Source organism: Callospermophilus lateralis, chromosome 8 (assembly GCF_048772815.1).
Source record: "Callospermophilus lateralis isolate mCalLat2 chromosome 8, mCalLat2.hap1, whole genome shotgun sequence".
NCBI lineage: Eukaryota > Metazoa > Chordata > Mammalia > Rodentia > Sciuridae > Callospermophilus > Callospermophilus lateralis.
The window spans coordinates 1,823,661-1,849,908 of record NC_135312.1 but is presented as its reverse complement, the minus strand read 5'-3'; the positions used below and the strand labels follow the sequence as shown (position 1 = coordinate 1,849,908).

General features: G+C 48.7%; 1 protein-coding gene across 3 annotated transcripts in view; it reads left to right on the top strand.

The window, feature by feature from the left end:
• The window catches only part of Zfyve28 (zinc finger FYVE-type containing 28), a 61,861-nt gene that overhangs the window by 11,944 nt on the left and 23,669 nt on the right, over positions 1-26,248 (top strand). For all 3 annotated transcript variants that reach the window (XM_076863959.1, XM_076863958.1, XM_076863956.1), the window contains 2 exons: positions 6,135-6,236; positions 19,150-20,469. In XM_076863959.1, coding sequence (XP_076720074.1) covers positions 6,135-6,236; positions 19,150-20,469 — 1,422 coding nt within the window. The remainder of the gene's footprint in view (positions 1-6,134; positions 6,237-19,149; positions 20,470-26,248) is intronic.

The following is a 26,248-nucleotide window of genomic DNA, read 5'->3' as shown; positions in this document are numbered from 1 at the left end:
AGCTTTTTCTTGCCCAAGTGTCCTAGAGTTATCTAGATTGAGACCCTTTGTAGATGTGGTATTCACAGGTTTGGGGTTAATTATCTATCTCTCCATTGTAGAAATAGATGCCCAAGTGTGGGACCCGAGGGCTGGTCATCAGCCCGGGGTCCTGTCTTTTCTATCTTCATATAAGTGTTACTGAAGTCCGAGTGTGGTTTGTGTGGAGAAGGTGCACTGTCTGTTGGCTAGTTTAGTTTCCAGCTGTCTCTCTGTGTGAACTTGTACATCCCTGTACCTTCCCAGAATCTCACAGAGAGGGGAAACAAACAATAGCAACAACTGAAGAAACAATATACGACATTAAAATAAATACCCAGTGGAACACCTGCAGCCCCAACCACCACAAAACAGGAATGGCTGGGTCAGCAATTGCCAATAGCAAGAATACTAGGTAGTCTTGAACCAGATGGTGTGTGGACAGCAGGTGTCAACAATCCGCAATACTAACAAAAGCCACAGCATGAGTGGTGGGGAAGGAGTTATATAAACCAAAGAGTTCTAAAAGATGGGAAGAATATACTTCATTAAGATAAAAATGTGATAGGAAGGTAGAAGAAACTTTAGAGTATTCAAATGTGACAGAGAAAATGCAGAAAAGATGTAGTAATTGATGCTTATGAAGAAGAAAATAGAAAAAAGTAAATGAGCAAGAAAGAACATGAGAAACAAACAAAACAAAGAAACAAAAAAACCCCAAAATAAACAAAACCCCTTAACTTTCAAAAGACAAGGGAAAACAGCATCATTAAAAAATGCTAAAAACAAGATAAAAAGAAATATATATATTTATATGTATATTTATATAATACAAACATATATAACATATACATAATATAAATATATATAATATAAATACACCTAATTTATATATGTGTGTGTGTGTATATATATATATATATGTATAATTTGTGATCATATGTAGATAATCAAAAACTAATCAACATAGCGAGAACACACACACCCACACAGGAAAAGATTCCTCCTAAAAAATGAAAGAATTTTCTCCACTGAGGTGGTCAGACTGGGAGGCACTGTTGAGTTTTGTCTAGAGACCAGATCAGCGCACTCCCAGGGTGCAGCTGCTGCGAGTCCCAAGGGGGAAGTTCTGGTGATCGGGATCAGGACTAAGCAGCCTTTGGGACCTTTGGGCTGGTGTCTGTTCTGGAGAGGTCAGACCAACCCACCTAGGCCTTCACAGATGCCGGGCTCTGCTGGGAGTCTGGATCTCAGGAGCTCCTGAGGGTTCTCCTTGAGGGACAGGTGCGCCACCCCTCTCAGGTCCCACACGGTACTGCCCAAGACACAGTCTTCCCAGGCTTAGTCCCTGAGCGTGTGTCCCGTCAACAGGTCTGGTTTCCTGGCCCTCTTCAGCTGGTCAGGTGAGCCCCCAGGCTCCAGGGGAAAGTGAACTGCACTCTCCTCCTTTCTGACTCGCACTCCCTGGGTACAGTCTTCTCTGTGCCGTGTCACTTGTGTTCTGCTAGGTACACCCTAGGCCACATTGTAGGCGCTTGCCAGGACAACAGGGCAGTGTTGGCTATGCGCTCCCAGCTCCTGCAGCAAGCTGCAGGGAGGCTCCTGCCTCCACTCTCTGTAGCAGGTTGGGAAACAGGGTGCGTGGCAAACCAGTTTACTGTGCCACCTCTGGATCCCCTGAGTCCAGGTTGCTGTGTGATCTGTAGGTTTTCCTGTGCCAGATCTGTCCATTGTGCTTCTCTCCGTGTTTTCCCTCATCTTGGTGAACCAGCCTTGCTGCTGCTGCAACCAGCTTGGCCCCAATGTGCTCTTTCTTATTTGAGGGGGTGGGGTACTGGGGATGGAACTCAGGGGCACTAACCACTGAGCCACATCCCCAGCCCTTTTCTGTATTTTATCTAGAGACAGGGTCTCTCTTTTGCTGAGGCTGGCTTTGAACTCATGATCCTCCTGCCTCAGCCTCCTGAACCTCTGGGATTACAGACATGTACCACTGCACCCAATGTGCTCTTTCTTGTTCTTTGTTTAATGCACCGAATTTCTGAGTCTCTAAGAGACTGACTGTCCGATATTGAATTTGAGTGAATTCCCTCTTTCACCCACCTCACTGAGAGCAGCACTCCCCCTGCTTGGATCCCCAGCCATGGAGCGACTGGAAATGCAGCCTCCCTCTAGCCTGCCATCATGTAGCGCCACCGTCTTTACTGTACATATTCAAAATTTCTTAACAGATGAAGCTTGTGGAAACAGAATGCAAAGCACTAAATTTCTTCCATTATTATGGTAATATAAGAATAACATGAGATCTATCATTTTAAAACTTTCTGGGTGTACAATTTAGTGTCATCGAGGACATTTACATTTGTGCACCAGTCACCACCATCCTGCTCCCTTCTCCACAGACACTCTGTCTCCGCTAAACACTAACTTTCATTCTTCTCTCCCTGGTCTCTGATAACCACCATCCTGCCTATGTCTCTATGGATTTGATTATTCTAGGGTCCTCCATAAGTGCAATCACATTTTATGACTGCCATATTTCATTCAGCATAGTGGCCTTAAGGTTTGTCCATGTTGTAACGTGTCAGAATTTCCTTTTTGAGGCTGAGTAATAATACATTGTATATGATTAAGTGTTCTTTTAAATATGAGACTTCCAAAACATTCAAAAGAATAAAATACCTTGGGATAAATTTAACCAAGGAGGTGAAAGACACAAATGCTGAAAATCACAAGGCATTGGTGAAAAAATGGAAGATCTACTAAATGGAAAGATAGCCCACGTTCATGGATGGGAAGACAGTCTAGTTGGGATGGCAATACTCCTCAAATTGATCTACAGTTCTTATGCAATCCCTATCAAAATCCTACCCCCTCCCCTGTTTGCATAAATGCAAAAGCTGTTCCTCAACTTCAGATGGACTTCAGTGGCCTGAATGAGCGTAAGAATATCAAAACAGAAAAACAAGGTGAGGCGCTGGCTTTAGGATAGATTGAAAACCAGTGGAATAGAACTGAGAGTCTAGAAATAAATGCAGACATCTGTGGCCAGTTGACCTGGGCACCAAGACCATTCACTTATGAAAGGACATTCCCCTGCTGGGACAACCAGATGGTCTCATGCAAATAACAGAGTTGGACCCAGTGGTGGCTAGATTTATGTCTCAACTTGGCAAGCCTTCAGTACCCACTTAGATGGCCAAATACCATCTGGATGTTGTTGTAAAGGCGTTTTAAAGATGAGATTAACATTTAAATTAGTAAACTTTGAGTACAGAAGATTGCCCTCCACACTGTGGTGGTCCTCATCTTTAAGTTGAAGGACATAGGGAAATAGACTGAAATCCCCTGTGTAAGAGAGCATTCTCCTTTAGAAGGCTTGGGACTCGCGACAGTGTCATCTCTTCTCCGAGTCTCTAGCCTACCTGCTGGCCTGCCCTGCAAATTTTGCCAGGCTCTCCGGCCTTGTCAACCAGATCCTTAAATTAAATGCCCCTCTCTCTGTCTTTGCTCTTCATTTCTGTGACCAAATTACCTGATACCAACAACTTAGGAAAGGAAAACTTTATCTTGGCTCATTGTTTCAGTGGATCCAGTCCATAGTCAGTCGGCTGCCTTGGTCTTGGCCTGAGGTGAGCCAGAACATGATGATAGAGGGCACGGTGGAGGGAAGGTGTAGGGAAGCTCGCAGGAGAGAGGGAGGGGGAGGGAGAGAGAGGAAGGGGCAGAGGGGGGAGGGAGGGGGAGGGAGGGGGAGGGAGGGGCAGAAGGATGTTGGAAGGGGCCAGGGAGAAGATAACCCTTCCAGGGAAAGCTCCAGGTACCACTTCCTCCAACAAAGTCACACTCCCGGGGGGTTAATCCAGTGAGGTCAGAACCCTCAGGATTTCTTTGCTTCCTCAAAGCCCCACCTCTGAACAAATGAGGCTTTGGGGGACATTCCAGATACAACCCCCCCATCTGTCTCCCTCTGTGTACCTTCGTCCCTCCCTATCCCCCTTTCTCTCTCTCTGAATAATGCAGGAGGTAAATCTTCATGTTCATGCATTTGGTAGTGCATTGTTTCATTTAACACCAAAAGCATCAATAGTGAAAGGAAAAATAAGCAAATTGGACTTCATTCAAATTAGCTTTTGTGTATCAAGGGATATTATCATGAAAGTGAAAAGAAAACCTAAAGGATAAGAGGAAATATTTTAAAACCATGTATCTGATAAAGATTTAGTATCCAGAATATATAAGGGACCTTTACAACTTAACACAGAGACAAACAGTCCTATTAAAAAATGGGCAAAGTCAGGTACCGTTGCATGCACTGTAATCCTAGCTATTTAGGAGGCTGAGGCAGGAAGATCACAAGTTAGAGGCCAGCCTCAGAAACTTAATGAGATCCTCTTTCAAAAAATAAAAGGCCCCGGGGTGTAGCTCAGTGGTAAATGACCCCTGGATTAAATCCCCAGTACCCCCCACCAAAATAGGGCAAAGACTTAAATAGATATTTTTCCAAAGAAGATATGCAAATAGCCAACAAGCATGTGAAAAGATGGTCAACATCACTGTCTAAAGAAATGCCAATCAAAGCCTCAGTTAATGCCACTTTGCCCACTGGGACAGCCACAATACAGAACACTGAAAGAAGGAGATATGGAAGAGCAGGGATCCGTGTGTGCTGCCCGCGGGAGTGTGAAATGGTGTGGCGCTGTGGAGAACAGTCAGATGGTTCTGTGAACAGACAATTGCGTGACCCATGTGGTGACACTACCCTGCTAGGCACATCCCCAAGAGAAATGTAGCACACCACGCTCACACACTGTCATTTATGGAGGAAACCACCCAGTGGTCGCTGGGATGAATGGGTAAAGATGTGGTGCGCACAGCGGAGGTGACTCAGTTGTGAGGGCCACGAAACACTGACACACGTAGGGACCTTGACGCGTGGTGCTGATTGAAGGCAGCCAGACTTACACAGTCACCTGCCTGTCATTCCATTGCAGGAAGTGTCCTGAACAGGTGATGCCCTAGAGGTGGAGAGTAGACCAGGGTTGCCCGAGGCCAGGGGATGGTGGGGTGCTGAAGGACGTCTTCTGGGGTGTTGAAGAGACCTGAGCTGGTGAGCCCAGAGCATGGGAGCTTATCAGTGGCACCACCGTGCACCTGGAGCCGGTCAAGTGTGTGCTGTGTGAGTTTCATCTGCAAGCTAAAAAGAAAGACAGACAGACAGACAGACAGACTGGCCGGTGGGGCCTGGGCCTGATCCATCTCCAGACATTCCCTCCCGGGTTCGCCTGGGCTGGTGGGCCTTCTGTGTGCCCATGCCTGCCGGCCTGGCTCTGGGTACTGCCCTGCTCCTCCTTGGAAAGGCCTGCACCTGGCTGTGGCCTGCAGGGATGTGGTGCCTGCGTCCCCAAGCCCTGGGGGGCAGCAGCTATGGTGGCAGCTCCCTGTGATGCTGACAGAGGGGCCCTTGGAGCTGGGAAGGCTGCACAGTGCCTGGTGGGCTGTGGGGGCAAACGTGTCGCCATGGAATTGGGGCTGCCTAGGGGGCACTGAGCAAGGCTGGCCTCAGCAGGCACTCAGCAGAGTGCCAGGAAGTGACGGGCAGAAAGCCCAGTCCTGGCAGGGCGGGCCTGTTGGGCCATGGGCACTGTGCCAGGGGACAGCTTCCCCAGGTGGAGGTGGTGGCGAGGGGGGACCACATGGGGCCTCAGTTCTCCAACTTGCTTTTGGGGCAGACAGGTTGGGGCTGCCTCTCATAAGCCTCCAAAGACAAATTCAAACACAACGCCAGTTCTTCCGTTTCCAAGGAGATAGGTTTTACCAGCAAACCTTGATGCTAATTTCTCTGATTGCAATGCTGATGTGTACAAGTATGTTCTTTTGATTAATTTATAACTACTCCCATGAACACAAGCTGATGAACTTCAAAGATGATGAAGTCTGGGTAATCATTTTAATTGCCTTTTTCTAAACTTGTTTAGGACCTGACCCAGGCCCAGGCCCAGGCCCAAGCCCAGGCTGTGCTGACCAGTGTTGGGCCAGCCACAGGGTGTTAGGCTGGGGTCCCAGCTTACCAGGCTCTCAGGGCTAACCACACTGGCTTTGTGTCTCAACTGCAGTGGCCTCGTGGTCTATGCGGATGGACCCCTGAACCTGGACCGCAAGGTGGAGGACATGTCCGAGCTGTTCCGTCCCTTCCATTCATTGCTACGGAAAATCAGGTGGGACTTGGGGGCAGGCAGAGCGGGAGGAGCAGGGGCTGAGCCCAGTGCTCAGCCTCTCCCAGTCTCCCGGGTGCTGCGTGGCCTCATGGTGGCCAGAACCAGCCTGCTCTTGGTCCGCACTGGGCATCTCTAGCTGAGTGGTTCAAGTGTGGAGCCTCACACTGCCCACCTCGCAGGCACCAGGCACTCATGGCTGGCCCTCTCTTCTCCTACACCCTGACGCTCCCCTCTGGTGCTCACAAGTTGGTTGTGACCTTTAGTTGTTGGCTTCAAGGTTTGTGCTGCTGTGTTGGAGCCCTTCTGAGACTGTACACGTTCTATTGTGTGACTGAGGTCTCTGCCCAGTGGCCTCCCCAAGCTGACAGGGCCCAGCAGTGAGGGCTAGCAGTGGTATGAAGGCCATGACCGTGAGTCCTCTGAGGGCCTCCCTGGCCTGTGGCCTTGGACACCCAGCTGTCCCTCCAGGGGCCCTGCTCCTGGATGTGGTGAGGCTGGTGGCCCTGTTCCCTGCAGCCCCCTCTCTGGGTCTGGCAGGACATCCCAAGGCTCTAGAATCTGCCCAGCACAGGATGGTCCCAGGCATGGCCAGCCAGGGAAGGTTTCTCTGGAGACCCAGAGAGCACAGAACCATGTCCTGGGAGGATCCAGACAGTGAATATGGCCTCTTGGGCCGTGGGCTTCCTAGTGTGAATGGGGTCTTGAGGTCATGGGACCTTGGGGGTGGCCCTTGGTGAGTTGGTGAGCTTGGGGTGGGAGGTGCTTCATCTGGTTTGTGCTTCATGGTGGCTGTTGACTGCCTCCCTGATCCTCTGGGGAGAAGATGGGCCTTGACACAGAGGCTTAGGCCTTGCCCTCTCTGGGGAGCTATTTAGAAGAGGAGAAGTGGTACAAGAGGGGAGGTGAGGGACAGGCCAGGAAGGAGGGGGCGGGGCCTCAGCAGATGGGGTTCTTGTAGGAGGGACAGGGTGGGTGCTGGGGATGTGGGGACAGCGTGGGGAGGGGAGAGACCCATAAGGTGACGGGGCAGCAGCTTAGTGGTAGATTGGCTGCCTAGCATACAGACGGCCCTGGGTTTAGTCCCTGATTTAAAAAAGAAAAAAAGAAAGAAAGAAAGAATAGAATAAAGGAAGAGATCTAAGAGTGCAGGCATGACTGGCTGTCTTCACATCTCTTTAAAAATGTGGGCCAGACTCCTGCTTTGGGACAGAGAGGTTGCCACAGGATGCCTCAGATTGCAGCAGGCCGATTCTCCAACTGCAACAGTAGAAAAAAGTAAGCTGCAAAAGTGTGTTGTAAGGTATGGAATGGTGACAGCGAGTGTCGGATGAGCCAGAATTGGGAGAGCCGAGAACTCTTCCAGAGAGAAGGTCTGCCATCTTGCCTTGCCCTGTTTTTCCTGGGAAACATCTGATGATTCCAGGCAGGTGTCGGTGATGGTCCAAAGCTCGGTTTCCAGGCAGAGAATCTCTTCTGAAGGAGGGAACCCAGCTGCAAGGGGCTGAGTGTCCATGCCAGGTTCTGGGGAGGCAGCAATCTGGGCAGAAAGCTCCCCAGCAGCAGGGGAGGCTTGGGAGACAAAAGCGTGTCTGTGACACACCCCAGACATCCCTCTGAGACTCTGCCAGACTTTGAAGCGACATGGGGACAGGCAGAGCTCGGTTTCCTGCAGCCTCTGGGGTCTGTGTGGGCAGCGACCCTCCAGGCTCAGCAGTGCTAATAGACTGAAGCTGTCACTGGGTCCTCAACTGGCTTGATATCTGAACTCAGTGTGGTGATGGACCCTCACACCTGACAGAGGAAAGGGCGTTCCCTTGGTGGAAGGAAGCCCATCTGTCACTTCTTGATTAATACAGTGTCAATTATCTAGTCTCAAATTGCTAAAAATGTGAAGTGGCAAGAAAATATAATTGTGATCAAAAGAAGAGCCAGAAAATTGATGCAGACTGAAGATGATCTGGATTTTAGAGTTGATATCCACAGACTTGAACACAGTTGGATTGCTGTATTAAAGAAAATAGAAGAAAGGGAGAAATCAGATAAGAGGATGGGGAATTTAGAGAATCCGAATCTATAAAGAAGAAACAGATCGCCTAAATTCCTAATGTGAAGATAAGGACATGGTAGATGGGCTTGATAGTGATTGGACCCAGCAGAAGGCAGGGCGATGAACCTGAAGAGGGCTCAGTAGGGGAGAGCCATGGCGAAGGTCAGGGAAAACCAGGAAAACAGGACACCGCAGAACATCGCCCAGAGACTGCGCAGCACCCTCGCCTGATGCACTGCGGAGTCCCAGGGTAGGCAGGGAGGACGGCAGAAGAAACATCCAAAGAAATAGTGGACAAGAATATTCTAAAACTGATAGGAAGAAATCTACCTGAAGATTCAGGAGGTTTAAGAAAACACCAAGCAAGATATGCTCAAAACATTCCTGGATATGTCACAATAGAATTGTAAAGTCGAAGAAAAATATTTAAAAGAAGCAAGAGAAAAGGACTTGGCACTTTGAAAGAAATGGAAGAGAGACACCTTCTCAAAAAACAAACAATATAACGGGAGCCAGCACGCCACAAAATAATACGTATTTAAGTGCCGAAAGAAAATGACCGCCAATCAGCATTTCTAATCAGAAAAAATATCCTTCAAAAATAGTGAATTTGGGGCTGAGGCTGTGGCTCAGCGGTAGAGCACTCACCTAGCATGTGCAGGGCCCTAGATTCGATCCTCAGCACCACATAAATGAATAGAAAATAAAGATATTAAAAAAATTAATTATTCCAAAACATAAAACCGAGGGAATTTGTTATTAGCAACCTGTATGTAAAAAAAACTAATTAGAGTTCTTCAGAAAAAGGAAAAGGTGATCTCAGATAGAAATGCAAACATAAAAGAGACTGAAGGTCATGATATGGACTGATAGAAGTGAATGTTGACAGCATTACGTATAAATTAGAAGACAGGATGGACTCTTTTATATAAAATTTAAATTTTATTTATTTATTTTTTGAATCTCAAATATATGTCAATTTATTTTCTTTCTTTTTTTTTTAATTAATTTTTATTGTAGGTTGTTCAAAACATTACATAGTTCTTGATATATCATATTTCACACTTTGATTCAAGTGGGATATGCGCTCCCATTTTTAAAATTTAAATTTTATTTAAAGCAACTAGAAAATAATGTTTATCATAGATCTCAAGAAAGCAGAAGAGAAATAACAAAACAGATATCAATGAAATAGAAAACAAGTGTACTGTAGAGAAAATTAACAGAGCCAAGAAGTTGTTCTTAAAAAAGATTAATAAAAGTGGTGAGTTTCTTAAGTTGATACTGAGAACAACTTTCTATCAATAAATTGAGCAATTCAAATGAAAAGGATAATCTCCTCAAAAAGTAACCAAAGCTGGCAGAAGAAGAGAGAGAAAATCTCTGTTAAGAACAATATATGTTAAGAACATTGAATTCATTATTCAAAACCCTTCTGTAAGTGAAATCCTCTAGAAGTCCCCTCATTTAGGACGACATGCACCGCACCCCAGGAGCCTTGTCTTTGCTTTCTAAACAAGCTCAGCAGTGTCCCCTATCTCCTGGGTGAGACTGTCCTGGGGTCCGCAGTTTGCACTGGTGTCACTGCAGGCTGGCACTTCCAGGCTGCTCACCTGCCAGCAGGTCTCCCAAAACACAGCTTGTCACAGGGACTTCTTCATCTCTGGATCTACCCAGCCACTTGCAAGATCACTGCAAGACACCGTACGGATATAAATATCGGCAGCAAAACAGCTTTTAGAGCTATATTTTTTTAAAAAATATTTTTTACTTGTAGATGGACACAATACTTTTATTTTATTTTAATTTATTTTTTTATGTGGTTCTGAGGATGGAACCCAGTGCTTCACATACTAGACAATGCTCTACCACTGAGCCACCACCCCAGGCCCAGCTTTTGAGCTTTTTAGAGCTTTTAGAGGATATTAAGGAGAGCATCTTTGTGGCCCCAGATTAGGCAAAGATTTCTTTTCTTTTCTTCCCCCCCCCCTTTTTTTTTTTTACCAGAGATTTAACCCAGGGGTGCTTAACCACTGAGCCACATCGCCAGACCTTTTTAAATGTTTTATTTGAAGACAGGGTCTCACTAAGTTACTTAGGGCCTTGCTAAGTTGCTGAGGCTGGTCTTTAAACTTGCAATCAATCCTCCTGTGCTGCAGTCTGGCTGGGCACAAAATAACCAAGCCACCACAAAAGCCTTGTAGATTCAAACAGCAACTCTTTATTCAAGAACTCTCACCGACACTCTACAGCACGTTCTGGGGAAAATACACTCCCTCCACTGGGCTCTGCGTACCAATTCTCTCAGAACCCTGCAAGAACTCAACGGGAACTCAAGGAGCAGGCGCCTGAGGCAGCAGGATATGCCCTAATCCCAGCAGGATCTGCCCTAAACCTGGAGCCGCCCTATTCCAGCAGGATCTGCCCTAAACCTGGAGCTGCCCTATTCCAGCAGGATCCACCCTAAACCCGGAGCCACTCTAATCCCTGAGCAGGGTCACCTTTCAACCCAAAAATGCCATGCGTCATTCCTACTTGGCTATGGCTCTCAGCATCTCCCCCCTTCTGTTTAAATAAACAACAAGCAATGTGGCTTAGGGACCGTGCCTGTTAGGTTGTCCAATTCAACATATGGTCCTTACCCGTCATCGGATGAGCTGACCTCTAGGCGTCAGCCTCCTGTCTTAGGTTGGTACCACTGCAATTGGATCACACCCGTCACTGACTACCAGTCCAGCATACAGCCCTACTTGTGGATAGGCCTATGCACCAGTAGCGGGGGTGAGGTTCTTTGCCTCACCTCTGTTGGCCCCCACATTTGGCCTTGGTGCCAGTGGGGGGGTGAGGTTCTTTGCCTCACCTCTGTTGGCCCCCAAATTTTAGACCATCACTAGCAGAAGGGAGGAGGATACAGAAATGCCATGACACCAAGCCAATTGACGGCTCCTTTGGAAAAATTGTATCACCGATGACACCATCAGCAAAGATAGGCCAGCACTACCACAATTCGTTGCACCAACAGATAGTTCACAATGAATACAAGTGATACATAGTCCAGGCAAGTTCTGCTAGAAGTTCAAAGCGGAGGAATCTATCAATATGTCCATTTCCTCCCAAAGTAAATCGACTCCTTGATTGAGCATTACTTGTTGAGTTATTATTCATTGATGCATCAGTTTATACAGTTTACTGTGATAGCTATCATAGAAGCTGTAGTTTGGTTTTATCTTTGTCTTCACCGGCACTGGGATGAAAATAGGAATTCTGGCAATGATGCTAAAAAAAAAATATGTAACATTCCAACAGGTACTAAGAAAACAATTTTGTGAACAATTTACATTATCCTGAACAGAATTATTAAATATAATGAAAAGGAAAGGTGAAAGTAAACAAACAGATCTGTTAAACTCCTTTTTTGTTCACATATTAAAACAATCCTCAACAGCCGTTTACCCAATTTAAATTAAACCATTAAAATCACGTGAATAAAAAAAATTCGGATCCATTTTTTCATGAGCGCTCCTCACATATGATATATGGACATACGCACACACAGACATACAACACAAAACACAAGTGTGCACACAAACGTACAACACATAAGACAATAGTAAAGGCCTTGTAGCTTTACACAGGTGAAATCTCCATTGTAATGTTTAAAAACTCCACAGTCAAAAAATAAAACTGATCAGAAAAACATTAACCTAGGTCTGTATGAGCTCAAAAAATAAAATAGAACTTTATGATGTGGAAAAATGCAATAATAAAATAGATATTGAAAAAAGCATCCTGGTTAATCACTGTCATAGATGTAAGAATAGCCAAGTTGGAGCTCTGGATATCAGCTGTTATGGATTTGAGTCATCTTCTTTTTGGTCTGTAGAAATCGCTTTGGTTAGTCTCTCTGGAATCCAAATTGGCTGCTGTTCTCCCTGTGGAAACACACAAACAGAACCCTGACTCCAGACAATCACTGGGTCAGGACCTTTCCATTGTCCTGTTAGAATATATTTCCAAAGTACCTTAGGCTTATGTACATTTTTTGGACACATATGCCTTTCTGCAGCACTGAGCCCTGATGAATCCAAATTTAAAAAGTTTAGAGTAAAAAGGGTTATTTTAAGTTTATCTTTGGGGGATATATACCCCTTCCCAATTCCCTCTTTTTGCTTTAATAAGTACGTTTTAATAGTTTGATGAGCTCTTTCAACTATGCCTTGTCCCTGAGGATTGTATGGGATACCTTTTATGTGAGTAATGCCAAATGATGAGCAAAATTGTTTAAAAGAGGTAAAAGTATAACCAGGACCATTATCCCTTTTTAACTGTTTTGGAACACCCACAGTGGCAAAATTTTGTAAGCAATGAGCTATAACATCTTTAGTTTTTTCTCCGGCACAAAGGAAGCCCATCAAAAATCCAGAAGAAGTATCAACTGTAGCATGCAAATATTTTAATTTTCCAAATTCTGGCAAGTGTGTGACGTCCATCTGCCAAATATGGTTAGGTATCAGTCCTCTAGGATTGACTCCAAGATTAACTTGTGGTAAAAAGGTCACACAATTTTGACATTGTTTTATTATATGTTTGGCTTTTTCCTTAGTTATTTAAAAACGCTTTTGTAAAGTATTAGCATTGACATGGAACCTTTTATGAAAATTTGTAGCTTCTTCTAGTGTAGAGAAAATATGTATGTCATGTGTAGTTTTATCTGCTAAATCATTGCCCAAACTAAGGGCTCCAGGTAATCCTGTATGTGCCCTGATATGTCCTATAAAGAATGGATCTTTTCTGTCCCAGATTAGACTTTGTATAGTGGAAAACAGAGAAAACAGTAGAGGAAGGAGAAATCCTACCAGCATCTTCAAGGGATACTATAGCATTAACTATATACTGACTATCAGAAAATAAATTAAATACAGAATCTTTAAACATCACAAAAGCTTGTAAAATGCATTAAGCTCTACCTTTTGAGCTGATTGTTTGGATACTAAAAATGTAAAAGTTTGATCAGGGGTAACTACTGCTGCTGTACCATTATTTGACCCATCAGTGAATATATTTGGAGCATTCAGATAGGTGTTTTTCTTGTCATTTTTGGAAAAACTACAGGATGTGAAGACCAAAAAGACAACAAAGGATTAGATGGTGAGTGATTATCAAATGAAACATTAAGTTTATACATGATTATTGCCCAAGTATTTAACTCATTAGCTAACTCATCAATTTGATCCATAGTATATGGAGTAATAATTTTATTGGGAGAAATTCCAAACACTCCCTTTGCTGCTTTTATTCCTTTGAGTATTAATTGTCCTACAGTCTCAGGATACCTAGTAAGAATAGTGTTAGGAGAATAAGATAAATGTATAATGGACCTTCTTGCCAAAATATTCCTGTAGGAATATTTTTTGTTGGTAGTACCATAAATAATAAAGGCAAACTTATATCAATTCTATCCAAATGCATATTTTCCATATATGTTTCAATAATTTTTAATGCCTTTCTTGCTTTAGGAGTTAACAAGCGGGGTGAATTTGGATCTGATGGATCTTTTAGGATATCAAATAAAGGTCCCAACTCTCCTGTTGGTATGCCTAGATAAGGCCTTATCCAATTTATGTCTCCCAATAACTTTTGAAAGTCATTAAGTGATTTGAGTTGATCTACTCGTATTTGAATTTTTGGTGGATGGACCATGGTTGAGGATAATAGAACTCCTAAATAATTAATTGGAAAATTTAATTGTACTTTATCTATTGCTATCTCTAGATTATAATTTTTTAATAAGTTTGTAAGTGTGGCATAACATTCCAGCAATGTGTTTTATCTTTATGTGCTAATAATACATCATCCATATAGTGAAATATTTGTAGTTCAGGATTTTGATTTCTAAGTGGCTGGATTGCTTTGTTAACATAAATTTGACACATAGTTGGGCTGTTAGCCATCCCTTGAGGGAGTACTTTCCATTCATATCTCTGATCAGGACCTTCATGATTCAGTGCAGGGATAGTAAATGCAAAACGTGGACTAGCCTCAGGATGAATTGGAATTGAAAAAAAAACAATCTTTAATATCTATAGATAAAACATACCAGGTTTTTGGTAAAGCAGACAATTGAGGAATCCCTGATTGAGCAGGTCCCTTAATAACCATCTCATTATTAATAACTCTTAAGTCTTGCAATAATCTCCATTTACCAGATTTCTTTTTGATGACAAAAATGGGAGTATTATGGGGAGATATGGAAGGTTGTATATGTCCTTCTGCTAATTGTTGTTTGACCACGTCATGGGCTACTTGTATCTTTTCTTTAGTCAGGGGCCACTGAGGAACCATACTGGTCTTTCTGATTTCCAAGTAATTTTGATTGTCTCAGTGGCCCTTTCTGAAAATCCAATCCATGTCTATTTATTCCTTGATCTATTTGAATTGGTGCTGCTATACCTTGTTCTTGTTCTCCTAATCTTTTTTCTTTCCTAAAACCTTGTCTGGCCCTAGTTAAACCTAATTGATTTAGGACATCTCATCCCCATAAATTTATAGGAAGGTGATCCAATACATATGGCTGTATAGTTCCTTCACATCCATCAGGATCCTTCCAATCTAATACCATTGCACTTCTATGTGGATTAGTCACCTCTCCTAGGCCTCGAAGCATTTGAGTGGCTTGTTGTAATAACCAATGTTTTGACGAGATATGATGCTAAGGTCAGTACCTGTGTCCAGTAGCCCATTAAATTCATGTCCTTGAATACTTAGTTTTAGCATTGGGCGAGAATCTAAATTTAAAGACAGCATAGCCCAATCTACACATGTGGAGCCTAATCCCCTGGAACCTCTTTCTACAGTACGACTGGAAAATTTATCATGTAGGCTGAGTATTATTAATAACTGTGCTATTCTATCTCCTGGTGAAATTACTGATGTACCTCTTGGAGAACTAGCTATAATTTTTATTTCACCTACATAATCGGGATCAATTACCCCAGGACTTATCATAAGTCCTTTTAGTGTAGAAGAACTGCGTCCCAATAATAAGCCTACTGTTCCTTGGGGAAGAGGTTCTTTTACTCCTGTGGGAATGATTTGAACTCCCATCTCTGGAGTTGGTACTGATCTGGCGGAGGCGCAGATGTCCAACCCTGTGCTCCCTCTGGTTTGTCTGATGAGGGATTTAATGGACAATGTGTCCTGGGCACTACACTGATGGTGTTGCTGGGTTCCTCCACTGCCTTGTATATTTGTGGTTGTGGGCTCCAGAGCATTGGGCCCCCCGGTCCGTTTTTTTGGCAATGGAGCCTGATGCCTTTCTCCATGATATTGTTGGTAAATACCTGGTCCTTGTCCGTTTTTTGATAACGGTGTACCCTCTATGGTGGTTTGAGAATGGCATTCATTAGCCCAATGTCTCCCTCTACGGCATCGTGGGCAAATACCCGGTATTCTACCCCTTTGATACCTAATTTTGTTAAACCCTTTTCCTATGGGGCAATTCCTTTTCAAATGTCCTGTTTGTTCACAATTATAGCATGTTTTTGGCCTGGCATCTAAAGCCTGTTGTACTGCAGCTGCCAAGACTTGCCCTTGTTCATTAATGTCTCTACATAATTTAATATATGTGTTTAAATCTTCATGTCTCCATGGTCTAATGACCTCTCTGCAGTAACGATTTGCTTGGTCATAAGCCAGTTGTTTTATTAATGGCATTGCTTGTTCTGTAACCCCAAAAATTCTGGCAGCTGTTTGAATAAGCCTATCTACAAATTCAGCGTAAGGTTCATTAGCTCCTTGTATTACCTTAGATAGCTGATCTTGTAAATCTCCATGTCCTTGTAAAGTCTTCCATGCCCTAACTGCATCTGCAGCAATTTGTGCATATATAGCAGGATCATATTCAATTTGTTGCCGTTGACCCTCATAAGGTCCTTTTCCTAACAACATTCCTAGATTTCTTTGAGGGTAACCGGCTGCTGCATTTCGCCTAGCTGTCTCCGTGCAAAATTCCTCATTGGCAACCTTCCATAACAAATTTTGTCCTCCATTTAGCACAGCTTTACACATGCTAGCCCAATCTGCTGGCGTCATGTCCAAGTTGGTAATGGATTCGACCATGCTTACCGTGAAGGGTGCTTGGGGACCATAGGTTGTTACAGCCTCCTTTAACTGCTTCACTGTTTTGAAATCTAAAGCACGGTGAATTCGCTGCCCTCCTGCCTGCTCAAGTACAGGGCATGCTAATCTTTGAGATCCTGCCTCAGGATTCCATCTATCAACTACGGGGGTTGAGGGCCACTCAGCTGTCTCCATCGGTGGAGCTGTTGGTTGAATTATGCCCTCTGGTGATAGAATGGAGTTAGTAGCAGCCTCCTGTTGTAGCTTCCCCCCTGATAGCTGTTTCTCCTCTAAGCTTTTTTCCTTTAAATTTTCTTCCTCTATCTGACTAGCTGGAGAGACCTTCTCTTTTGCTTGATCTAGCATGTTTTCTACCATAGTCTGGACCTCTAACAATTTACTTAACACTCTTTCAGTTAGTTTTTTACTAATTTCTAATCTACTCTAAAGATAACGCAACCCAATAAGATAACACAAAACAAATCCAAAACTGAATGAAACAAAAACGGAATAAAAAATCGTTGTATCAATTTTCTCTTCCTCAGGGGCGAACAACTTCAAACCTTGAGCCAACCATTTTTCCCAGTTTGCCTGAGAAAGTTCTAGGGATAGGCAGCTTGAATCAAAAACAAAATAAATCAAAACAAGAACACATTGTTTTTTGAAATGGTCACCCATTCTCTCGCCTTCCCTCAGGGGCAAGCAGTTTCACTTACTTCCAAGCTTCAGACGTTCCCCGCATGGGCCACAAATGCCGCAGTCTGGCTGGGCACAAAATAACCAAGCCACCACAAAAGCCTTGTAGATTCAAACAGCAACTCTTTATTCCCGAACTCTCACCGACACTCTACACGCACGTTCTGGGGAAAATACACTCCCTCCACCGGGCTCTGCGTACCAATTCTCTCAGAACCCCGTGAGAACTCAATGGGAACTCAAGGAGCGGGCGCCTGAGGCAGCAGAATATGCCCTAATCCCAGCAGGATCCGCCCTAAACCTGGAGCCGCCCTATCCCAGCAGGATCCACCCTAAACCTGGAGCCGCCCTATTCCAGCAGGATCCACCCTAAACCCGGAGCCACCCTAATCCCTGAGCAGGGTCACCTTTCAACCCAAAAATGCCATGCGTCATTCCTACTTGGCTATGGCTCTCAGCACTCCTGCCTCAGCCTCCCAAGCCATTGGGGTTACAAACATGTGCTAACATGTGCCTGTTTCTTAAATAGGACCCTAAAGTGCTAACCATAAAAAAAAAGTGACATTGCCTTTATTCAAATTAAAACCTCTGGTTTACCAAAAAACACTATGAAGAGAATGAGAAGACAAGCTACAGAGTTGAAGAATATATCCAATAACAACTCACATCCAAAATACGTAAGATCTCCAATCCATCGATAAGGAAGACAGCCCAATAAAAATGGGTAAAAGACTTGAACAGGCACTTCCCACAGAGGATATCTAAGGGATGGCACATGTGTCAACAGTGCTCAGCCTCATGAGCCACCAGGTTGGGGTCTGCGATAAGGTGTATTGTGCACTCCCCGGAGAGGATCCATTAAAACCATCAAGAGTCCTGAGGGCCTGCTGGGCAGAGCTCTGTGTCCCAGATGCTCACCCAAACTGTGGTCCAGGCGTCCCCTCCTGTGTGGAGGAGGGGAGTGCACATGCAAGTTCCCCAAGAGAGGTGGTCAGCCGCAGAGGCCGCGGCAGCCTGAACACCGACACAGGGAGGTAAAAAGAGCAGAGACCCTGGAGCCTTGAGAGCGGGTGTTTGCAGCCCGATGGTAGAGGCCTGCCCAGCATGTGGAAGACCCTGGGTTCCATCCCCAGCACCGCTCTTCAAAAAAAAGAGAAGGTCTGAGTGTCCACAGCAAGGTGCCTCGTGGTGTGGCCTCCCTTCAGAGAGCTGCCATATCTAGCAGGGGACCAAAGGCGTGGCCCCAGCTAATGTGGACGTCACAGTAACTACAAATACCTTTTTAGTGAGTGTGAAGGGGTGACTGCGAGGGCCTGGGGTCCTGGCTGGTGTTTTACTTCTGGTCTGAATGCCCTTCTCTTGGCGTGGTGGTCAGTCGGCTCCTGAACTGGACCCCCTGAGCACTGTGGCGTTCCTTGCCCACTGGGATTGTCAGTGAGGGCTCAACTCAGGTGTGGCCCAGACTTCTCCAGCAGGAAAGACAGGCACCAGCCTGCAGGTCCTGCTCCAGGCTCACCCTTCACTGCCACCAGGGTGACCGCAGCTCCCAGTGCCAACTTTGGTGCCCCTTCCTCCAGGAAGCCCTCCTCCCTCCCCTCTTGTTGTCATCCCTGTGATCCAGTCACTGCACAGAAGGTTGTTCACTGTCTGCCGCACACAACTGAGGGGCCCCCAGGGCAGGGACACACTTGCTGCTCCCTGCCTACCTCAGCACCCAGAGCTTGGCACGTGGTTGGAGCTGGGTGATTCATGTTAAACAAAAGGGTGAAAATCTATATATGAGCCAACATATTTTTTCACTCCTTGAGGATTGTATTAATGCAGTCAACACATTCCTAAGAATTAGGGCTTTCTTGTTGCAGTGAGAGATCTCAGAGCCAGCGTGGGCGCTCCTGGGCTGAGGCATGGAGGAGAGCCTGGGCGGTTCCCTTGGGTGTCCTGGACTCTGCTGCCAGCTGGGCTGCCTGGTCCCCTTCTGCGGGGCCTGCGTCCCTGCTTGGCGGAGGACTCTGCTGTGGAGGGCCTCAGGCCTGTTTTCTTCTTTCCCTGCAGGGATTTGCTGCAGGCGCTGACGGAGGAGGAGCTGCATACCCTGGAGCGGAGCCTCTGCGTCTGCCAGGAAGTGGAGCTCCCCATCCGGGCAGATGTCACGGTGCCCACTGCCCTGGCACCTGCCTTTCCCGCATCCCTTCCCCCCGAGGAGCCGCTCTCAGCTGAGGCCAGGAACCCAGAGGCGGAGCTGGCCTGCTCCATGCAGTACGATGACCAGGAGCTGGAGGAGCTCAGCCGTATGGTCCACCGGGCTGGGGACGAGATGTCATCTCTGCTCTCACCACCCAGTGCCTGCCAGTCCCCGGCACACAGGCCAGGGGCAGAGGGCAGCCCCCGGGGGGAGGCTTCTCCAGGCAGAGCGCGGCTGAAGTCGGGCAGTGACGAGGAGGAGCGGGTGTTCTTCATGGATGACGTGGAGGCGGTGGAGGCCCCTGCCAGGCTGGAGTCACCAGGTGCTCCGTTTGGGTGGGCAGACAGTGCTGGGACCGGCCCCCAGGAGAGCCGGCAGGGCGGGCAGAGCGAGAAGGAGGGGGTCAGCAAACCTGCTGTGGTGAAGGGGGAGGACTGGAGCAATAACAACAATGAGGGTGACCACAGGAGGCTGGCCGCCCTGCCCGGCTCGACCTGCAGCTGCCTGGACTCGCAGCTGTCCTTGGACGGCTGGGAGGTGAGTGCAGATGACGCCGAGACGGCTGAGATGATCGCCCACCGGACGGGGGGCATGAAGCTCTCAGCCACTGTCATCTTCAACCCCAAGTCACCCTCCTCCCTGGACTCTGCAGTGGCCACCCAGGAAGCCCCAGGCCATGGCCTTTCCCCACTGGAGCCCGGGGCCCGGGGGGCTGGGGGAAGCTCCCACAGACTCAGCAGCGCTGCGGCCACCAGCTGCCTCCTCCATTCCTGCGTGTGCTGTGGGAGCTGCGGGGACGGCCGGGAGGATGCGGTGGAGCACCTGCGGGAGAAGTGTGGCCCAGGGAGCGCCATCAGTGCCTCGCACCCTGCCACAGGCCTGGCCAAGGCCAGCGACAAGGGCCCCGAGGGACTGGACGAGGCCCAGCCTGCCCCTGGAGCCATCCTGCCAGTGGAAGACGCCTCCGGCAGACAGGAGAGCAAGGCCTCGGCTTCTAGCAAGTGCCTGGCACACACCTCCGGCCCCCGGGAGGACTCGGCAAGCAGGCTGCACACAGAGGGCCAAGCCACGGGCCTGCAGGAGGAGCCGGAGGCCAGGGAGCGGGATCCTGGGAAGCCCTCTGCGCCCGGGAGGGAGAGTCCGCCAGCAGATGGGACCCAAGCCCAACCCCAGCACCGGCCAGGCTCCAGGTAAGGGCTGGCTCTGTTCCAGGACCAGACGGTCCTCTGCATTGGGAGCACGACTTGCACCGGATTCTCAGAGCCTCAGAACGTTTCCCACCAGAGACTGGAGACCACAAGCAGGAGCTGGCCCAGGCCCAGGCCCAGGCCCAGGCCCAGGCTTGTGGCTGTGTAGGAGAGGCCGGGAGTAGCTGGCCCTGAGGCACCCACAGGATGCTAATCAGCCAGGGTGACACCCGGGCTGACCTTGATGTTCCTGGTGGCTTTCAGGTGATATGGGCACAGTGCCAAGCCCTGGATCCACTCTCTTTTGCTGCAGGGCCAATCTCTACCCTGGTGTGACCCATGAGTAGGTGGACTGGGCAGTGGTGAGTGCTGGGGCATTCTTGGCCTGCCCACGGCCACTGGCCATGCTGGTTACACTGTCCACCTCTCTTTGCTGACCAAATGGGAACATTCTCAGGGCTCCAGCCTGCCTGGGTTCGCTTGCAGGCCCTCTGGAGGGGGAGGTTGGGCCCTCCCCTCCCCTCCCTGCGGGGCGGGGGCTGGGGTCTGTGGGATCCTGGCAATGCTCATTGCTTAGAGCTGAGGCTCTGCTTTCCGGGCCTCTTCCCCAGGTCTGTCCTGAGCACAGCAGGCTCTAGAGCGACCCTGGGGCAAGGTCATGCCCTGCTTCTCTGGAGTGTTGGGAGGTGCAGGCACAGCTGGGTGGCACTGCCTCAGGACAGGGGCTGTCCTGGGGGCCACCAGGCAAGTGGGCAGAGGAGGCAGGAGAGGAAGGGATCTGCTGGAGACTGGGAGGACAGCAAAGGGCCACGGCAGGATGGGGACAGTGAGGGCCAGGGCAGGAGCAGCCTGTGTGAGAGGCAGGTCCTGGGGAGGCCCCACCAGGGGGATCTTTTGGGACCAAGGAAAGGAAGCTTCTTCCTGGCTGTACACAGCACTGTCCCCCTGCTGTGTGTGAGAGCTGGCCGTGGGGCTGGGCCAGGTTCTGGGCAGCGGTAGCTGCGTCTGCGTGGCCCCAGCCCCTGGACCCTCTGGTCTCTCCCTGCAGACTGCCCACTCTGGGCATTATTGGTCATAGTGGTGTCAAGGTTTGCCTGCGTTGTAGCCCAAACTGTTGGCTCCTTTTCATGGCTGAGTAGTGTCCACTGCCAGGAAGGCCACCCTCGCTTCCCCACTCACAGTGCAAGGCGTGCCTTTTCCATTTCCACCGCGAGTGCTGCTGTCCTGAGAATCGTGTGGCGTCTTTGCTCCCTGGGGGCCCCTCTGAGGGTGGAGTGGTGGGTCATGTGGTGACTGAATGCTGAACTGTTTGGAAAACTGTGACTGCTCCCAACGCTGCTGCGGTTTACACACTCACTGCCAGTGTGCGAGGCTTCCCGTTTCCCATGCCTTCGCCAGCACTTGTTACTGTCTGTTTAAGGATTTTTTTTTTGTCCTTAGGGCATGACCCATTAGACTTGTACAGTCACCTGATTGCTTTAAAGTCACCTGGAGTTACTCCTGTCTTTGAGGGTGTGCCACTGATGGTGCTCACAGCAGGTGACTTCATGTAGCACTGGGGATGTCTGTATTTATTCATTTCTTTTTGGGGTTCTGGGATCAAACCCAGGGCCTTGCTCACATTAGGCAAGCACTCTGCCAATCAGCTACACCCCAGCCCTTTGTTTTGAAGCAGGGTCTCACTACGTTGTTGAGGCTGGCCTTCAACTTGGGATCTTCCTGACTCAGCCTCCCACTCAGCTAGGACTACAGGTGTGTGCCACTGTGCCCAGCTTAGATTGCCATTTATATTGAGTTCAGCTTTATAATTATGTGAAATAATATATGGTCCTCAGACAGATCTCTGAAATAAGATGAAGAGAAGTCTGTCAGAAGGGACTTTATTCTCCCATGAACCTAAAGGTCATAGTTTATTTTTCAATATTCGGAAACACAGTGGAAGGTGGGGTGAGGTGCAGATGGGCTCGTGTGCTCCTGCTGGTTGGCAAAGCGCCTCCCATGCCCAGCACCGCCACCTGTCCCTGCTCCTGACTCCGCTCCAAGCTACTCTGGACAAGTCCTGCTTCCTCTGTAGCTAAGCGGCCCTCTCGGTGGCTGGGTCAGTGGGCACTCAGTGGGGCCTGGTGCCCACCATGGGTTGTGTCCAGGCCTTCGCCTCAGGATGGTGGGAGGGCCGCAATGAGGCCTGGCACTCGGTCCTCTGCTGGTTTTGAAAGGCCTTTTTGAGGGGCGGCCAAGTTAGTGGGACGACCTGACTTCGCGGCTTTTCCCCAGGTGGGCGAAGTGCTCATCCACACGGTTGAATGGAGCCACGGGAGAAGAGGGCTTTTGGTCTTGGACCTATCCTTTGCTGTTTGTCTGGGTGACAGCTAGTGGACACCTCCATCAGACTCTGCTTGCCCGTGGCTGCTCACGTCCATATCCTGGCCTGTTCAGCTCAGTACATGTCCTAAAGCTCAGCCACGGAAAAGAGAGAAAATCCACAGGTGGCTCAGCAGGTGTCCTGCCTTCCCGAAGCATTTCCAAAAGTGCAGAGGGTCTGATGACGAAGCAGAGGGGAGGTGGCGAGGTGGTCAGGACAGCTTTGCATTGGGCTCGGGGCCTTGGTCAGCAGGGCCCCGAGCCCAGCGCGTGTTGGAGGGAGCTGGTAATCAGGCTGGCCAGGCTGCATTCACAGCAGGACTGCACAGGGATCATTCACTCACTCACCATTTCCACATGCTCTCAGGGGCTGAGCCAGCACTGGAGACCCACGGAGGAGCTAGATGGACGTGGCCTGTCTTCACCCAACATGGGGCTGACAAGCTGTGGGCAAAAAGGCCTGAACAACCAGTTGCGCACAGGCAGAGACCACTGGAAGGCAAACAGGAGGCCGTGGGGCCGGCTGTGGGGCCAGCTGGTGCAGCCTCGCAGGCCCTGGTGTGGTCCCCAACCTGTCCTCCCCGCCATTCCTGTGCCTGCCTCAGCTCAGTGCCTGAAAGGGCTGATGGCTTCTGCCTCTGCCTGCATTTCGGCTGGTCCCACTGCAGTCCACATTTGACCCTGGGGCCCAATTGTCCAGCAGGGGCCCCTGCAACCCCTGTGGTGTGTGGCAGGAAAGCTGAGACGGGGCAACAGTCAGGCCCTGCCCTCACGGGCTCCTGGTGCCATGCCTGAGCCTGGATTTCGTGTGCTACAGATGAAGATGAAGGAGGTGTGTGGAGCTGGGGCACAGGACCTACCTGCAAGGCCAGATGCCCCGGGCCCTAGGACTATGGGTTCTGGTCAGGTAGAAGACAGCGTCTAGGTGGAAGGACAGGACTGTCCAGCTAGGAGGACCAACACAGCCCAGAGACAGACCGCTGGAGCCTGGGAGTGAGGGCCCAGGCGGGAGGAGCTCAGATGTTCCCCATAGCTTCAGCTAGACCCCAGGGAGGCAGGATATTGTCCTTGTGGACCCTGCTGAGGAAATGTCCTTCAGCTCTGGCTTCTTCCCTACCTTTTCAGGGGTCACAGATGAACCCGTTTTAGAAATGCTGACTTTGTTTTGAATGCTTATCCCCCAGCATAGCCTCACCCTTGGCCCAGAGCATTCCTGAAGCCCACCCTGCCAGCTCCTGGCCAGTGACTCCTGCCATTTCCTGCCCTCTCTGTGGACATGTAGAACTGTGTCCTATCAAAATAACACTGGCTCGGCTCCTCTGTTTTTCTGACTATAAATGTGGTCCTTGTTCATTGTAGAAACTTTGAAAAATGTAAAAAGGAAATTTAAAAAATCATCCCATCTTATGCGCAAGTTGGTTGTATTATTTTTTTCACTGAAAATGACGTTCTGATGGCTCCTCCACAGGTTCTCTGAAAACACAGCTGCAGTGGACTGTTACTAGGTCGCCAAGAACACACTGATTGACTCCTGTATCCACCTTTTCTTCTGTGTTAAATTGCCCTGGGTTCTTCAGATCCCACCCTTGGCAGGTGATTATCACAGCAAGGTGCAGAGCATTTCAGAAGACTCTCATCCCAACACAGCGGTGTGTACTTGGGGTCAGCACTGACCCACCTTGCTGCCCGGCTCAGTGGGCCAAAAGTAGATTTGTTTTTCTCTGGTGGCTGGTGGCTTGGGCACTTATGCCTTCTGGGAGTGACCGTCTGCCTCCCTTGCTGGACTTCAGCTGGAACTCTGTTTTTCCCTCGATGACCTGGAGTCCCCTCTGTGCTGTGCTTGCAGTGGACAGTGTCCTCCAGTCTGCTTTTTGTGGAGCTAGGGATTTATTTAAGGGCTTTGCTTGAGCCAGGCAAGCTTACCACTGAGCCACACCCCGGGCCCCTTTCTCCAAGCTATTACTGCCTGTGGCCCTGTTTTCAGGTCCCTGTGGCCCTGTATTGAGGTCCCTGTGGTCCTGTTTGGAGGACTCTGGATCCTGTTTTGAGGTCCCTGTGTCCTGTTTTGAGGTCTCTGTCCTGTTTTGAGGTCCCTGTGGCCCTGTATTGAGACCCTGTGATCCTGTTTTGAGGTCCCTGTGGCCCTGTATTGAGGTCCCTGTGGTCCTGTTTGGAGGTCCCTGTGTCCTGTTTTGAGGTCCCTGTGGTCCTGTTTTGAGGTCCCTGTGGTCCTGTTTTGAGGTCCCTGGGTCCTGTTTTGAGGTCCCTGGGTCCTGTTTTGAGGTCCCTGGTTCCTGTTTTGAGGTCCCTGGTTCCTGTTTTGAGGTCCCTGTGGTCCTGTTTTGAGGTCCCTGTGGTCCTGTTTTGAGGTCCCTGGGTCCTGTTTTGAGGTCCCTGGTTCCTGTTTTGAGGTCCCTGTGGTCCTGTTTTGAGGTCCCTGTGTCCTGTTTTGAGGTCCCTGTGGTCCTGTTTTGAGGTCCCTGTGTCCTGTTTTGAGGTCCCTGGGTCCTGTTTTGAGGTCCCTGGTTCCTGTTTTGAGGTCCCTGGTTCCTGTTTTGAGGTCCCTGTGGTCCTGTTTTGAGGTCCCTGTGGTCCTGTTTTGAGGTCCCTGGGTCCTGTTTTGAGGTCCCTGGTTCCTGTTTTGAGGTCCCTGTGTCCTGTTTTGAGGTCCCTGGTTCCTGTTTTGAGGTCCCTGTGTCCTGTTTTGAGGTCCCTGTGGTCCTGTTTTGAGGTCCCTGTGTCCTGTTTTGAGGTCCCTGGGTCCTGTTTTGAGGTCCCTGGTTCATGTTTTGAGGTCCCTGGTTCCTGTTTTGAGGTCCCTGTGTCCTGTTTTGAGGTCCCTGGTTCCTGTTTTGAGGTCCCTGTGTCCTGTTTTGAGGTCCCTGGGTCCTGTTTTGAGGTCCCTGGGTCCCGTTTTGAGGTCCCTGTGTCCCGTTTTGAGGTCTCTCGGTCCCGTTTTGAGGTCCCTGTGGTCTTGTTTTGAGGTCCCTGGGTCCTGTTTTGAGGTCCCTGGGTCCTGTTTTGAGGTCCCTGTGTCCCGTTTTGAGGTCTCTCGGTCCCGTTTTGAGGTCCCTGTGGTCTTGTTTTGAGGTCTCTGGGTCCTGTTTTGAGGTCCCTGTGTCCTGTTTTGAGGTCCCTGTGGTCCTGTTTTGAGGTCCCTGGTTCCTGTTTTGAGGTCCCTGGTTCCTGTTTTGAGGTCCCTGGGTCCTGTTTTGAGGTCCCTGTGGTCCTGTTTTGAGGTCCCTGGTTCCTGTTTTGAGGTCCCTGGTTCCTGTTTTGAGGTCCCTATGTCCTGTTTTGAGGTCCCTGGGTCCTGTTTTGAGGTCCCTGGGTCCTGTTTTGAGGTCTCTGGGTCCTGTTTTGAGGTCCCTGTGGTCCTGTTTTGAGGTCCCTGGTTCCTGTTTTGAGGTCCCTGTGTCCT